We start from the raw sequence: 17,494 nt of genomic DNA on the forward strand, positions 1-17,494 counted from the left end.
TACATATGTTACACTAGAACTTATATAAATATAGAAACCAGGATCAATTTGTCGCTTGAATATTACCTTTACTCTCTTAGCATCAACATTTGAGTAAATCATTGTGTATTATAAGAAACAATATGCATCGAAGTCACATTGTGTAAACTAGGTGTTGATTCTCCTCATTTTCTTATTTACGCCCACGTTTTGCATTTTGCACTTGGATCTCGAATTTCTAAATGGCGCCCCCATCGGGGCTGGACGAGCGGAGATGTGCAAGGATGTGGTTGAACTTGGACCTCCGCGTCGTGATGGCGATGGACACATCGTTGGGGAAGAGGTCCTTACTCACGAAGGCATGGTATATGGTGCTGACCATGACTCCAATGACCGTGACCGTGGCGATCCCCGCCAGCCCGACCGCCAATGCTCGGGTCAGCATGTTGTCCGCCTCCGATGCATACAACACAGTGGCCAACGCGGCGCTCGTTAGAGGAAACGTGTAGGCCCACCACGTCAATGAGAAGCGAATCCCCCTGAACAGGTTGATGCGTACCACCAAGGATCCGTAGAGGAATAGTGAGACGAAGTAAAGAAGCTTCGAGCTGTGGCTGAACTCGCCGGAGATCGTCGCCCAGGCCATAGAGGCGACACTCGGTACGCTGACAAAGAAGAAGAAGATTGGATGGAGCTCCTTGGGGAGCTGCACGTTGGTGGGAAGCCTCTGGTAGAGGGTAACAAAGAGCACGAGGTAGTGAGCGAGCCCGACGGCAAAGAAAAAGATGGGCAACTCACGGAGGCCCATCTTGGCTCCGAGTAGTGCTCCCACAAAGTTGCCAACGACGGCGAGGTGGTTCGACGGGTTGGCCACCTTGGAGAGCCGCCGCTCGCCGCTGGACATCCATTGGCCGTAGATCTTGAGGTCAAGGCAGAGGATGGGTGCCATGAGGATGTACCAGACGATGTGGTTGATCTCCCTCTCTGGGCGGGGCAAACCTTTGACGAGGAAGAGGCAAGTGATCCATGGCGCAAAAAAGAAGTTGACGCGGACCGGATGGTGGAACTCGCGGCGGACGGCCTCGAAGTAGAACAGAAGCTTGAGGAGGTAGGTGGTGGATACAATGGCGGTGAGGGCGACGGAGGCCCACCAGAGGACGTGGTTGACGGCGGGGTGCACGCCGAGGAAACCCGTGGAGTGCTCTGACGAAAGAGTCTTCCACAACATTGCCTGGCTGCTCACGCCCAGGCACATTCCGAACGCACTGATCGGGAACCGGAGGAGGAACGGCCAGGGCTCGTCGTTGGGCAGCACCGCCACCTCTGTTGACTGCATGCATGTCCAGGTAGTTAGTTGTTGTCAGAGAAGGTAAATATTTTACTCCGAATGCAGGTTTCGGTCATGGTTATGTCTTATGTGGACTGTGGTACGTACCCGAAGGGTCTCAAGTTCAGGGCCTTCAAGGGCGGCGAAGTAGCGGTCGGCAGAGGGGATGTCGTCATTGTCCTCTTCGGTGTTGCACTCCATGGAAATCATGGCCGTGGCGTCGCACTCAATGTCGTCCGCCGGCGGCACCACCCCACGGAGGATGGAGAGCTGCCGCTCGAGACGGCCTGAGAAGGTCCTGAATTGGTCGAACCGCCGGTCCCTCTCCCGCATGCTTTCGCTCCGCGGCATAGCCAGTGCCTCGCCGCCACCTCTGATCAGCATGGACGGCTGTGAGTGGAAGCGGGCATGTTTCATCAGCCGCGGCCTGGCGGGGTCGTGGACCTCGACGTTTTCCCCGCCGGCCATACACTGTGGGAGGTGGAGCCCCGACGGCGAGACCGGCATGCTTAACAAGACGGAGCACGGCGTCCCATCTTGAGCCTCAAACGCTCCCGGAGACCCGTCGTCCAGTACCCCCGTCGCCATCTGGATGCTCTCCCCGTCCCTGGACGCCATGATCAAGCGCGCTATAGCCAAGCTCCTGAGAATGCAACCCTGGATAACAACATGCATGGTACTCCTACTAGTTAGCGTGTTGCAGCTCTGTGCACACATAGGAGTAGAACACGTGCATGGCTTACGTACCAGGAGAAAGCTAGCGCACGCGCCGATTTCTTCCACGACTTGAGGCAATAGGGATAGCAAAGCAAACCTGGTATCTATCAGTTTATATAGTTGTAGGTTCCAGAGATCGACGTTACATGTCACTGACTCGACAAGTGTAGACTGATTCCGTGATTCCATCCCGTGGATCGGCAGTTGACTAATTGACTTAATTAAGCAGGAAGAATCGATACATGCATGCATGCAGGGTGCGCATGGGGTCCAGGTCGTTCGTGCTCAGACGAGATCGAGTCACAATCCAAATTGGAGCATAATATTCGTTTCATATCTTGAACAACTATCGAAGTAAGGATGGCTATGGTACCCATTACCCACCTACTATTAAGGTAAGGGTATGGGATAAAAATGTATTCATGGGTATATAAATAGAAAAATCTAAAACCCATCGGGTATGGGTATAGGATCATATAACCCATATATACCCATATACCCATGTACCCATATAAAATTTATGTAAACTTAAAATTATCTTTAGAATCTACATGATTCAATAATTTATGAACTGAAAGTGTATGCCTATGCGTTGTTGTCTATGACTATATGATGTTGTTTTATAAGTATGTGTTGTAGTTATAATCTATCTTTGTAAACTATATGATTCAATGCAGCTTATAATTATAAGTTGTTTAAATTGATGTTTTGCAAATATGGGTAATTTTACCCGCAGGTACCCGTCTGCACTGTCGGGTCACTGATATGAGAAACAATTGTACCCGTTGACGGGTATGGGTAAGGATGATGGATAATATTAGACGGGACGGGTATGAAAAGGTTGCACTCGTATCTATACCCCGCGGGTGCCATCCCTATATCGAAGTGGTCCGCACGCACAAACGCGCTTGCTACTCGTCAGGTGAGGTAAGAAACCTCAAAACAAACGATGTTAAGAAAAACGGATTTTCTACTTGTAGTAACATCTACTGTTCTCAACTTTATTACGGAGTAACAGGCGTGCTAAAGGCCACTGAAATAGGACTGCATCAGCCATCGACTGTTCACTGGCCAAAGGAATTTGGGAATGGCGCGGCTGACAGTTTTAGTGATTTTGAATAGGATTTTTTTTGTCGAAAAACATGGCATTTCGTTAATGTTAGTGTTTTTTCCATCCGAAAACAACCACCATCATATGTTGATCATGTTGGTTATGAGAGGGTCCACTCGGGATTTCCTCCCAGGAACGGTCGCCACATAACTTTCCCGTTGAAATATCTTTTGCTAGCTACCAATATTAAAGGTGTTTGCCCACCGAACGCACCCGCCTCCTAACCCTAAGCCACCGCCAGTCAGTCTTGTTTTATTTTTATTAGGTTTTGTTTCGCTGCCAACATCAACGAGGTGGTGGCAACGATAACATTTTAAAATAAGGTCTCTCTGGTCTCTTCCTACCTCGACGACATCCGATCCGACGCCGGCAAAGGGACAATGAGAGTTATTTTGTGGCCTCAGATCTGTTGATTTCCTTCAGTTCTTGTTGCTTTGTGTGTGTTTCAACGAGCGCTTTTGGCTGGCGTTTGGTGTGGCGAATTCAACATCTTCTTCTGTGTTATTATGTGGCTTAACCCGGTTTCTACAACCCTCTGGACTGGTGGTGGTGGATTGCAAGCTTGTTCTACTTGCGGTGATTCTTCAACCGATGCTGCTTCAACAATTTCTAGATCTCATATCAACGGGCGACTGGCTATTGCGCTCTTCAAAGCCTTGTATGATAAGGGCATTTACAAATATCACTTTGCGTTGTTGTTGCTTCAGTGCATTTTTTAATCTCTGGCGGGCGGCATACAATCAGTTGAAGAAGAAGACTAGTATGCTTTCTAATGTAATTTTATTTTTACTGGTCATTCTACGTTCAGTTGTCTATCCATTGTATTGGCCTTTGTTTTCCTCGATATTAATAAGATCTAAGATGCCCTTTCGATGTCTTCATTCCAAAAATAATAATATTAAATGTGTTCTCCTCTCTATAAATAAAAATAAAATCAAACCAATCATACAGAATCCATAAATTTATCTCAACAAGTACAAATAAAGGATTATAAATTTGAATTGTGATAGTTCGCATCTTATGTAGACGTTTTCTACTCCTATTTACCTTATACATTTTTAATGCACTATTTTAGACCTTGATACATTTGATCCCATATAGACCTCATACATTTGCTACATTTTGTAATGCACAATATATTAGATCTTGATACATTTTGTAATGCACAACACATTAGACCTTGATACATTTTATAATGCACAATATTTTAGACCTTTGTTCTATATATATGAATACATGATTATGTTGCTAACAAAAAAACAAAAATAATTATGAAATGCCTTTCCGAGAAAATCTTAGATATATTATTTATTACTTTTATCAATTAAATTTTTATACAGTTAGATGTTCATATGAGGGGACACCATCCATAGTAACCGGTAATCTGCAAGCTCTCTAGATCACTTATTGTATGAGAGTAGATCAATATTATTCCCATTTTGAGAAGTAAAAAAATGTTTTAATTCATTCAACTACTCCCACGGTAAGCTTGCTCCATTGATATTGGAAGTTTTTTGCTTATGAAATGTAAAAGGTGTTGCATTTGATCCGTGTAAATTGAAATCGATACGGGTGATGGTATAGCGATGATTTCAGCCACATGGAATGTAGCCTCGTGCCCTGGTCACACATAGGCAATCAAAAAATATGAAGCTCTTTTGGAGAACCAAATCAATTTTACATAAATATGTACAAGAAAAATAGTTAAAATTTTGAAATATAAATAATTTTTGGTTAATGTTTTTATTTAACCAATATGGTTACAAGAAATATAGAAACTGTAGAAGGACACTATGAAAGATGAGAATTTTTAGCTAAAGATTTAATAGACATAAAAACAAGGAATGTAAAAAAATAGTCAAAAAGTAATTTTAAATATAACAAACATGCCAAAGTCTAGACGGTTCTGGCACTTATAAGACCAATATTTTTTGGTATATTATAGTTGAGGATCAAAATTATACTTGCGTAACAGATGTGGCCTCGTTCTTCACAAAAGCTCAAATTTTATAAATAATATGATGGATATGAACGGATTCAGAGAGAGAGAGAGATATGGAGGGAGGAAGGGGGAAGGAGGGAGGGAGGGAGAGAGAGAGAGATTTCATCTATAAAACTAATAGAAGCTCTAGGGTCTATTCTTACCACCTTAATTTTTTTACGCTATTGTATCTTTAAAATTTCATGCATTTGTAAAAATATTTATATATGTAACTAGTCGTTTCAGTGGTCACTTTATATTTTTACTCAAAAGAAAAATGCTCTCTCTAGATGATATGGAAGGATGGAATTGTCAACCTAGAGATGCGGATGGTGCTGACCCTATAATTCTAATTGAGGATAATCACATAATTGCCATAAAATTCGAAAACATAAATGATATTGTCCAGAAGTTTTCATACTTGAGAAACAAATAATGTATGCTATTACAAGTGACGATCAAAACTAAACTTACTAAAATATTGGAGAAAGAAAGGAAAAGATTAAAAGAAGCTCTACAATTGATTTCTTCCATATTAATGTTCATGTTATTGTTTATTTAATGATATATTCATACATAGATTAGTACGTTTGCATGACGTTGTCCTTGTAATTAGTAGTTTGTAGTGGTCATTCTAGTTTTTCCATTTTATGAAAAAAAATGTTCTCTCTAGATGATATGGAAGGATCAAACAATCAACAAGAAGATGCAGATGGATAGCTAGAGAACCGTAATTTGATTTCCACAAGAAGAAATATACATTCCAAGGGAAATATCTATGTTGAGAGAGTCCAAGCATATAAAATTCCTTGATGAGCTTCTAATATTCTTCTTTGAGCTTAAGACAGTGACTTGTAAGACTGACTAGGTCGAGAGTACTAGGGATTTATATTAGGAACGTGCACGCAAGCACCATATACGAATTTTGTCTCTAAGCTTATGGAAAGATGTGTACCGCCTCTATTCATGCACGCAACTAGCTACTTCTAGCTGGTAAAGAGTATATTGTTCATATGTTAGCCCGAGTGAAAGCCGTGCATCGTACAGTACCTGGTTTCGTGGAAAAATAAGGAGTATTACCTAGTTGGACTGACTCGGTTGTGGAATATGAAGGCAACACCTGCATGCAACTGGACATTTCAGTGGTCACTCTACATTTTTACTCAAAAGAAAACAGTCTCTCTAGATGATATGGAAGGATCGAATTATCAACCTAAAGATGTGTACTGTGCCGACCCTATAATTCGAATTGAGGAATAATTGCGAGAATTTAAAAAACATAAATGATATAATTGTTGGAAATATGCCCTAGAGGCAATAATAAATTAGTTATTATTATATTTCTTAGTTCATGATAATCGTTTATTATCCATGCTATAATTGTATTGATTGGAAACACAATACTTGTGTGGATACATAGACAAAACACTGTCCCTAGTAAGCCTCTAGTTGACTAGCTCGTTAATCAAAGATGGTCAAGGTTTCCTGGCCATAGGCAAGTGTTGTCACTTGATAACGGGATCACATCATTAGGAGAATCATGTGATGGACTAGACCCAAACTAATAGACGTAGCATGTTGATCGTGTCATTTTGTTGCTACTGTTTTCTGCGTGTCAAGTATTTATTCCTATGACCATGAGATCATATAACTCACTGACACCGGAGGAATGCTTTGTGTGTATCAAACGTCGCAACGTAACTGGGTGACTATAAAGATGCTCTACAGGTATCTCCGAAGGTGTTAGTTGAGTTAGTATGGATCAAGACTGGGATTTGTCACTCCGTGTGAACGGAGAGGTATCTCGGGGCCCACTCGGTAATACAACATCACACACAAGCCTTGCAAGCAATGTAACTTAGTGTAAGTTGCGGGATCTTGTATTATGGAACAAGTAAAGAGACTTGCCAGTAAACGAGATTGAAATAGGTATACGGATACTGACGATCGAATCTCGGGCAAGTAACATACCGAAGGACAAAGGGAATGACATACGGGATTATATGAATCCTTGGCACTGAGGTTCAAACGATAAGATCTTCGTAGAATATGTAGGATCCAATATGGGCATCCAGGTCCCGCTATTGGATATTGACCGAGGAGTCTCTCGGGTCATGTCTACATAGTTCTCGAACCCGCAGGGTCTGCACACTTAAGGTTCGACGTTGTTTTATGCGTATTTGAGTTATATGGTTGGTTACCGAATGTTGTTCGGAGTCCCGGATGAGATCACGGACGTCACGAGGGTTTCCGGAATGGTCCGGAAACGAAGATTGATATATAGGATGACCTCATTTGGTTACCGGAAGGTTTTCGTGCATTACCGGAAAAGTTTCGGGCTCATCGGTAGTGTACCGGGAGTGTCGGGAGGGGTGCCGGGGACCATCGGGAGGGGTGTCACGCCCCAAGGGGTCTCATGGGCTATGGGAAGAGATAAACCAGCCCCTAGTGGGCTGGAATAAGTTCCCACTAAGGCCCATAAGGTTTGAGAAGGAAAAAACACAAGGTGGAAAGAGTTTCCAAGTGGGAAGGTGGAATCCTACTCCAAGTAGGATTGGAGTAGGACTCCTCCACCTCCAATTTCGGCCAAACCTTTAGGTTTTGAGGCTGCCTCCTCCCCTCCCTCCCACCTATATGTACGGAGGTTTTAGGGCTGATTTGAGACGACTTTCTCACGGCTGCCCGACCACATACCTCCATAGTTTTTCCTCTAGATCTCGTTTCTGCGGAGCTCGGGCGGAGCCCTGCTGAGACAAGATCATCACCAACCTCCGGAGCGCCGTCACGCTGCCGGAGAACTCTTCTACCTCTCCGTCTCTCTTGCTGGATCAAGAAGGCCGAGATCATCGTCGAGTTGTACGTGTGCTGAACGCGGAGGTGCCGTCCGTTCGGTACTAGATCGTGGGACTGATCGCGGGATTGTTCGCGGGGCGGATCGAGGGACGTGAGGACGTTCCACTACATCAACCGCGTTCACTAACGCTTCTGCTGTACGATCTACAAGGGTACGTAGATCACTCATCCCCTCTCGTAGATGGACATCACCATGATAGGTCTTCGTGCGCGTAGGAAAAATTTTGTTTCCCTTGCGACGTTCCCCAACAGTGGCATCATGAGCTAGGTTCATGCGTAGATGTCTTCTCGAGTAGAACACAAAAGGTTTTGTGGACGGTGATGTGCGTTTTGCTGCCCTCCTTAGTCTTTTCTTGATTCCGCGGTATTGTTGGATTGAAGCGGCTTGGACCGACATTACTCGTACGCTTACGAGAGACTGGTTTCATCGTTACGAGTAACCCCCTTTGCTCAAAGATGACTGGCAAGTGACGGTTTCTCCAACTTTAGTTGAATCGGATTTGACCGAGGAGGTCCTTGGATGAGGTTAAATAGCAATTCATATATCTCCGTTGTGGTGTTTGCGTAAGTAAGATGCGATCCTACTAGATACCCTTGGTCACCACGTAAAACATGCAACAACAAAATTAGAGGACGTCTAACTTGTTTTTGCAGGGTATGATTGTGATGTGATATGGCCAATGATGTGATGTGATATATTGGATGTATGAGATGATCATGTTGTAATAGAAATATCGACTTGCACGTCGATGGTACGGCAACCGGCAGGAGCCATAGGGTTGTCTTTATACTAACATATGTGCTTGCAGATGCGTTTACTATTTTGCTAGGATGTAGCTTTAGTAGTAATAGCATAAGTAGCACGACAACCCCGATGGCAACACGTTGATGGATGATCATGGTGTGGCGCCGGTGACAAGAAAGGTCGTGCCGGTGCTTTGGTGATGGAGATCAAGAAGCACGTGATGATGGCCATATCATGTCACTTGTGAATTGCATGTGATGTTAATCCTTTTATGCACCTTATTTTGCTTAGAACGACGGTAGCATTATGAGGTGATCTCTCACTAAAATTTCAAGACGAAATTGTGTTCTCCCCGACTGTGCACCGTTGCGACAGTTCTTCGTTTCGAGACACCACGTGATGATCGGGTGTGATAGACTCAACGTTCACATACAACGGGTGCAAAACAGTTGCACACGCGGAACACTCGGGTTAAGCTTGACGAGCCTAGCATGTGCAGACATGGCCTCGGAACACATGAGACCGAAAGGTCGAGCATGAATCGTATAGTTGATATGATTAGCATAGGGATGCTTACCACTGAAACTATTCTCGACTCACGTGATGATCGGACTTGAGATAGCGGATTTGGATCATGTACCACTCAAATGACTAGAGAGATGTACTTTTTGAGTGGGAGTTCTTAAGTAATATGATTAATTGAACTAATTGTCATGAACATAGTCTAATGGTCTTTGCGAATTACGATGTAGCTTGCGCTATAGCTCTACTGTTTTTACATGTTCCTAGAGAAAATTTAGTTGAAAATTGATAGTAGCAACCTTTGCAGACTGAGTCTGTAAAACCGAGGATTGTCCTCGTTGCTACGCAGAAGGCTTATGTCCTTAATGCACCACTCGATGTGCTGCACCTCGAGCGTCGTCTGTGGATGCTATGAACATCCGACATACACGTTACTGATGACTACACGATAGTTCAGTGCAAGATACTTGATGGCTTAGAAGCAAGGCGCCGAAAACGTTGTAAAACGTCACGGAACATAAGTGATGTTCTAAAGAGATGAAATTGTGATTTCACGCTTGTGCCCTTGTTGAGAGGTACGAGACCTCCGACGAGATTCTTTGTCCACAAAGTAAAGGAGAAAGGCTCAATCGTTGAGCGTGTGCTCAGATTGTCTGAGTGCGACAATCGCTTGAATCAAGTGGGAGTTAATCTTCCAGATGAGATAGTGATAGTTCTCCAAAGTCACTGCCACCAAGCTGTGAGAGCTTAGTGATGAACTATAACATATCAAGGATAGATACAATGATCCTTGAGCGATTCGCGATGTTTGACACTGCAAAAGTAGAAATCAAGAAGGAGCGTCAATAGTTGATGGTTTGTAAAACCACTAAGTTTCGAGAAAGGCAAGGGCTAGATGGGATACTTCGTGAAACGGCAAAACAGTTGCTGCACTAATGAAGAGACCCAAGATTAAACCCAAACCCGAGACTAAGTGCTTCTGTAATGAGGGGAACAGTCACTGAGGCGGAGCAACTCTAGATACTTGGTAGATAAGAAGGCTAGCAAAAGTCGAAAGAAGTGTATTTGATATGCATGATGTTGATGTGTACTTTACTAGTACTCCTAGTAGCATGAGGGTATTGGATACCGGTTCGGTTGCTAAGTGATTAGTAACACGAAATGAAAGCTACGGCATAAACGGAGACTAGCTAAAGGCGAGGTGACGATACGTGTTGGAAGTGTTTCCAAGGTTGATATGATCAAACGTCGCACGCTCCCTCTACCATCCGGATTGGTATTAAACCTAAATAATTGTTATTTGGTGCTTGCGTTAAGCATGAACATGATTGGATCGTGTTTATTGCGATACGATTATTCATTTAAAGAGAATAATGGTTACTCTGTTTTCTTGAATAATCACCTTCAATGGTTTATTGAATCTCAATCGTAGTGTTACACATGTTCATGATAATGGTGCCAAAAGATACAGTTGATGATGATAGTACCACTTACTTGTGGCATTGCCGCTTGAGTCATGTTAGTATAAATTGCATGAAGAGGCTCCATGCTGATGGATCTTTGTACTCACCTGATTTCGAATCACTAGTGACATGCAAATCATACCACATGAGCAAGGCCTTGTTTTCATTGAGATGAAATAAGATAGTAACTTGTTGGAAGTGATACATTTTGATGTATGCAGTCCAATGGGTGCTGAGGCACGCAGTGGATATCATTATGTTCTTACTTCACTGACGATTTGAGTAGATACTAGAGTATTTACTTAATGAATCACAAGTCTGAAATATTGAAAAGTTCAATTCTGTTTCGGAGTGAAGTTCGTCGTAACAAGAGGATAAACTGTCTATGATATGATCATAGAAATGAATATCTGAGTTACGAGTTTTGGTACGCAGTTAAGACAATGTGGAAATTGTTTCGCAGTTCATGCCACCTGGAACATCATAGTGTGATGATGTGTCTGAACGTCATAGCCACGCACTATTTGGTATGGTGCATACTATGATGTCTCTTATCGAATTACCACTATCGTTTATGGGTTATGCATTAGAGACAACCGCACTCACTTTAAATAGGGCACCGCGTATTTCCGTTGAGATGACACAGTATAGACTGAGGTTTAGAGAAATCTAAACTGTCGTTTCTTGAAAGTTTGGGGCTTCGACACTTATGTGAAAAAGTTTCTGTCTGATAAGCTCGAACCCAAAGCGGATAAATGCATCTTCATAGGATATCCAAAACAGTTGGGTACATCTCCTATCTCAGATCCGAAAGCAAAGTGTTTGTTTCTAGAAACGGATCCTTTCTCGAGGAAAGGTTTCTCTCGAAAGAATTGAGTGGGAGGGTAGTAGAACTTGATGAGGTTATTGAACCATCACTTCAACCAGTGTGTAGCAGGGCGTAGGAAGTTGTTCATGTGGCGCCTACACCAATTGAAGTGGAAGCTGATGATGGTGATCATTGAGCTTCGAATCAAGTTACTACAAACCTCGTAGGTCGACAAGGTCGCGTACTGCTGCAGAGTAGTACGGTAACCCTGTCTTGGAGGTCATGTTGTTGAGCAACAGTGAACCTACGAGTTATGGAGAAAGCGGTGGTGGGCCCAGATTCCGACAAATGGCTAGAAGCCATGAAATCCGAGAGAGGATCCATGTATGAAAACAGAGTGTAGACTTTGGAAGAACTACTTGACGGTCATAAGACTATTGAGTAGAGATGGATCTTTAAAAGGAAGACAGACGATGATGGTGATTAGTCACTATTAAGAAAAGCTCGACTTGTCGCAAAGATGTTTCCGACAAGATCAAACAGTTGACTATGATGAGACTTTCTCACTCGTAGCGATGCTAAAAGTCTGTTAGAATTATGTTAGTAGTTGCTGCATTATTTATGAAATATTGCACGTAGGATGTCAAAACATTGTTTCCTCGACGGTTTCCTTGAGCAAACATTGTATATGATACAACCAGGAGGTTTTGTCGATCCTAAGGATACTAACAAGTATGCAAACTCCAGCAATCCTTCAATGGACTGGTGCAAGCATCTCGGAGTTGGAATATACACTTTGATGAGATGATCAAGGATTTTGGGTTTGTACAAAGTTTATGAGAAACTTGTATTTCCAAAGAAGTGAGTGGGAGCACTATAGAATTTCTGATAAGTATATGTGGTTGACATATTGTGGATCAGAAGTAATGTAGAATTTCTGTAAAGCATACAAGGTTGTTTGAAAGGAGTTTTTCAAAGGAATACCTGGATTGAGCTACTTGAACGTTGAGCATCAAAGATCTATGGAGATAGATCGAAAGCGCTTAATGGAAGTTTCAACAAGATACGTGCCTTGACAAGTTTTTGAAAGAGTTCAAAATAGACCAGCAAAGAAAGAGTTCTTGGTTGCGTTGTGAGGTGTGAATTTGAGTAAGACTCAAAACCCGACCACGGCAGAATAAAAGAGAATAGACGAAGGTCGTCTTCTATGCCTTAGCCGTAGAATCTAAAGTATGCCATGCTGTGTACCGCACCTGAAGTGTGCCTTGACTCAAAGTATGTTGAGAGGTACAGAGAGTGATCCATGATTGAATCACTAGCAGCGGTCGAAACTTATCCTTAGTAACTAATGGACTAAGGAATTTTTCCTCGATCATGGAGGTGGTTAAAGAGTTTGTCGTAAAGGGTTACGTCGATGCAAGCTTTGACACTAATCCGAATAACTATGAGTAGTGAAACGGATTCATATAGTAGAGTAGATATTTGGAGCATTTCCGAATAGCACGTAGTAGCAGCATCTATAAGATGACATAAAGATTCGTAAAGAACACACGGATCTGAAAGTTTCAGAACCGTTGACTAAAACCTCTCTCACGAGCAAGACGTGATCAGACCCCATAACTATATGGGTGTTGGATTCGTTGGAATCACATGGTGATGTGAACCAGATTATTGACTCTAGTGCAAGTGGGAGACTGTTGGAAATATGCCCTAGAGGCAATAATAAATTAGTTATTATTATATTTCTTAGTTCATGATAATCGTTTATTATCCATGCTATAATTGTATTGATTGGAAACACAATACTTGTGTGGATACATAGACAAAACACTGTCCCTAGTAAGCCTCTAGTTGACTAGCTCGTTAATCAAAGATGGTCAAGGTTTCCTGGCCATAGGCAAGTGTTGTCACTTGATAACGGGATCAAATCATTAGGAGAATCATGTGATGGACTAGACACAAACTAATAGACGTAGCATGTTGATCGTGTCATTTTGTTGCTACTGTTTTCTGCGTGTCAAGTATTTATTCCTATGACCATGAGATCATATAACTCACTGACACCGGAGGAATGCTTTGTGTGTATCAAACGTCGCAACGTAACTGGGTGACTATAAAGATGCTCTACAGGTATCTCCGAAGGTGTTAGTTGAGTTAGTATGGATCAAGACTGGGATTTGTCACTCCGTGTGAACGGAGAGGTATCTCGGGGCCCACTCGGTAATACAACATCACACACAAGCCTTGCAAGCAATGTAACTTAGTGTAAGTTGCGGGATCTTGTATTACGGAACGAGTAAAGAGACTTGCCAGTAAACGAGATTGAAATAGGTATACGGATACTGACGATCGAATCTCGGGCAAGTAACATACCGAAGGACAAAGGGAATGACATACGGGATTATATGAATCCTTGGCACTGAGGTTCAAACGATAAGATCTTCGTAGAATATGTAGGATCCAATATGGGCATCCAGGTCCCGCTATTGGATATTGACCGAGGAGTCTCTCGGGTCATGTCTACATAGTTCTCGAACCCGCAGGGTCTGCACACTTAAGGTTCGACGTTGTTTTATGCGTATTTGAGTTATATGGTTGGTTACCGAATGTTGTTCGGAGTCCCGGATGAGATCACGGACGTCACGAGGGTTTCCGGAATGGTCCGGAAACGAAGATTGATATATAGGATGACCTCATTTGGTTACCGGAAGGTTTTCGTGCATTACCGGAAAAGTTTCGGGCTCATCGGTAGTGTACCGGGAGTGCCGGGAGGGGTGCCGGGGACCATCGGGAGGGGTGTCACGCCCCAAGGGGTCTCATGGGCTATGGGAAGAGATAAACCAGCCCCTAGTGGGCTATAATAAGTTCCCACTAAGGCCCATAAGGTTTGAGAAGGAAAAAACACAAGGTGGAAAGAGTTTCCAAGTGGGAAGGTGGAATCCTACTCCAAGTAGGATTGGAGTAGGACTCCTCCACCTCCAATTTCGGCCAAACCTTTAGGTTTTGAGGCTGCCTCCTCCCCTCCCTCCCACCTATATGTACGGAGGTTTTAGGGCTGATTTTAGACGACTTTCTCACGGCTGCCCGACCACATACCTCCATAGTTTTTCCTCTAGATCGCGTTTCTGCGGAGCTCGGGCGGAGCCCTGCTGAGACAAGATCATCACCAACCTCCGGAGCGCCGTCACGCTGCCGGAGAACTCTTCTACCTCTCCGTCTCTCTTGCTGGATCAAGAAGGCCGAGATCATCGTCGAGTTGTACGTGTGCTGAACGCGGAGGTGCCGTCCGTTCGGTACTAGATCGTGGGACTGATCGCGGGATTGTTCGCGGGGCGGATCGAGGGACGTGAGGACGTTCCACTACATCAACCGCGTTCACTAACGCTTCTGCTGTACGATCTACAAGGGTACGTAGATCACTCATCCCCTCTCGTAGATGGACATCACCATGATAGGTCTTCGTGCGCGTAGGAAAAATTTTGTTTCCCTTGCGACGTTCCCCAACAATAATTTAGAAGTTTTGACACTTGAGAAACAAAAAAAATTATGCTATTACAAGTGACGATCAAAACTAGACTTATTAAAATATTGGAGAAAGAAAGGGAGAGATTAATAGAACCTCTATAATTGATTTATGCCATATTAATTTTCATGGTATTGTTTATTTAATGGTATCCTCATACATATAATTAGTATGTCTACATGAAGTTATCCTTTTAATTAGTTGTTTTTAGTGGTCAATCTAGTTTTTTTCCTTTTTATGGAAAAATGTTCTCTCTGGAATTGAGTGAAGTTGTGCACAGTATAGTACCTGGTTTCGTGTTAAAATAAGGAGTAGTACATAGTTGGAATGATTCGATTGTGGAATATGAAGGCAACACATGCATGCAACTAGTCCTTTTAGTGGTCACTCTATACGTTTACTCAAAAGAAAATAGTCTCTCCAGATGATACGGAAGGATGGAATTGTCAACCTAAAGACATAATTTTAGTAATCACATAATTGTTGCAAAATTCAAAAACATAAATGATATAATCTAGAAGCTTTCACACTTTAAAAACAAATAATTTATGCTATTACAACCGACGATCAAAACTTGACTTATTAAAATACTGGAGAAAGGAAGGGAGAGATTAATAGAAGCTCTAGAATTGATTTATGCCATATTAATTTTCTTGTTATTGATTATTTAATGATATCTTCATAAGTAGCATTAGTATGTCCGCATGAAGCTATCCTTGTAATTAGTTGTTTTTAGTGGTCAATCTAGTTTTTTCTTTTTTATCAAAAATTGTTCTCTCTAGAATTTAGTGAAGCCGTGCACCATACAGTACCTGGTTTCGTGGAAAAAATGAGGAGTAGTATGTAGTTGGACTGATTCAATTCTGGAATATGAAGGCAACACATGCATGCAACTAGTCGTTTCAGTGGTCACTCTATTTTTACTCAAAAGAAAATGGTCACTCTAGATGATATGGAAGGATAGAATTTTCAGCCTACAGATGCGGACAGTGACGACCCTATAATTCGAATTGAGGAATAATTGCCAGAATTTCAAAAACATAAATGATATAATTTAGAAGTTTTGACACTTGAGAAACAAAAAAAATATGCTATTACAAGTGAAGATCAAAACTAGACTTATTAAAATATTGGAGAAAGAAAGGGAGAGATTAATAGAACCTCTAGAATTGATTTATGCCATATTAATTTTCATGGTATTGTTTATTTAATGGTATCCTCGTACATATAATTAGTATGTCTACATGAAGTTATCCTTTTAAGTAGTTGTTTTTATTGGTCAATCTAGGTTTTTTCCTTTTTATGGAAAAATGTTCTCTGTGGAATTGGGTGAAGTTGTGCACAGTATAGTACCTCGTTTTAAAATAAGGAGTAGTACATAGTTGGAATGATTCGGTTGTGGAATATGAAGGCAACACATGCATGCAACTAGTCCTTTTAGTGGTCACTCTATATGTTTACTCAAAAGAAAATAGTCTCTCTAGATGATACGGAAGGATGGAATTGTCAACCTAAAGATGCGGACGGTGCCGTCCCTATAATTTGAATTGAGGGATAATCACATAATTGTTGTAAAATTCAAAAACATAAATGATATAATCTAGAAGCTTTCACACTTTAAAAACAAATAATTTATGCTATTACAACTGACGATCAAAACTTGACGTATTAAAATACTGGAGAAAGGAAGGGAGAGATTAATAGAAGCTCTAGAATTGATTTATGCCATATTAATTTTCTTGTTATTGATTATTTAATGATATCTTCATGATTAAGTAGCATTAGTATGTCTGCATGAAGCTATCCTTGTAATTAGTTGTTTTTAGTGGTCAATCTAGTTTTTTTCTTTTTTATCAAAAATTGTTCTCTCTAGAATTTAGTGAAGCCGTGCACCATACAGTACCTGGTTTCGTGGAAAAAATGAGGAGTAGTATGTAGTTGGACTGATTCGATTCTGGAATATGAAGGCAACACATGCATGCAACTAGTCGTTTCAGTGGCCACTCTATATTTTTACTCAAAAGAAAATGGTCACTCTAGATGATAGGGAAGGATAGAATTTTCAACCTAAAGATGCGGACAGTGACGACCCTATAATTCGAATTGAGGGATAATATTGCATAATTGCCATAAAATTCAAAAACATAAATGATATAGTTTATAAGTTTTGACACTTGAGAAACAAATAATTTATGCTATTACATCAAAACTAGACTTATTAATAAATTGGAGAAAGAAAGGGAGAGATCTATGGAAGCTCTAGAATTGATGTATGCCATATTAACTTTCATGTTATTGTTTATTTAATGATATCTTCATACATAGAATTAGTACGTATGCATGAAGTTATCCTTGTAATTAGTAGTTTTTAGTGGTTAATCTAGTTTTTCGTTTTTTATGAAAAAATGTTCTTTCTAGATGATTTGGAAGGATCAAACAATGAACAAGAAGATGCAGATGGATAG

General features: G+C 41.7%; 1 protein-coding gene across 1 annotated transcript; it reads right to left on the reverse strand.

The window, feature by feature from the left end:
* Positions 1-217: 217 nt before the first annotated feature.
* Positions 218-1,924, reverse strand: LOC123402770 (S-type anion channel SLAH2-like). Its single transcript, XM_045096733.1, has 3 exons — positions 1,777-1,924; positions 1,415-1,593; positions 218-1,309 (listed from the first exon to the last, which is right to left on the reverse strand). Exons 1-3 carry the CDS (start codon positions 1,922-1,924, stop codon positions 218-220), a joined length of 1,419 nt encoding a protein of 472 aa, XP_044952668.1.
* Positions 1,925-17,494: the final 15,570 nt, after the last annotated feature.

This window comes from Hordeum vulgare, chromosome 1H, assembly GCF_904849725.1.
Source record: "Hordeum vulgare subsp. vulgare chromosome 1H, MorexV3_pseudomolecules_assembly, whole genome shotgun sequence".
Classification (NCBI taxonomy): Eukaryota; Viridiplantae; Streptophyta; class Magnoliopsida; order Poales; family Poaceae; genus Hordeum; species Hordeum vulgare.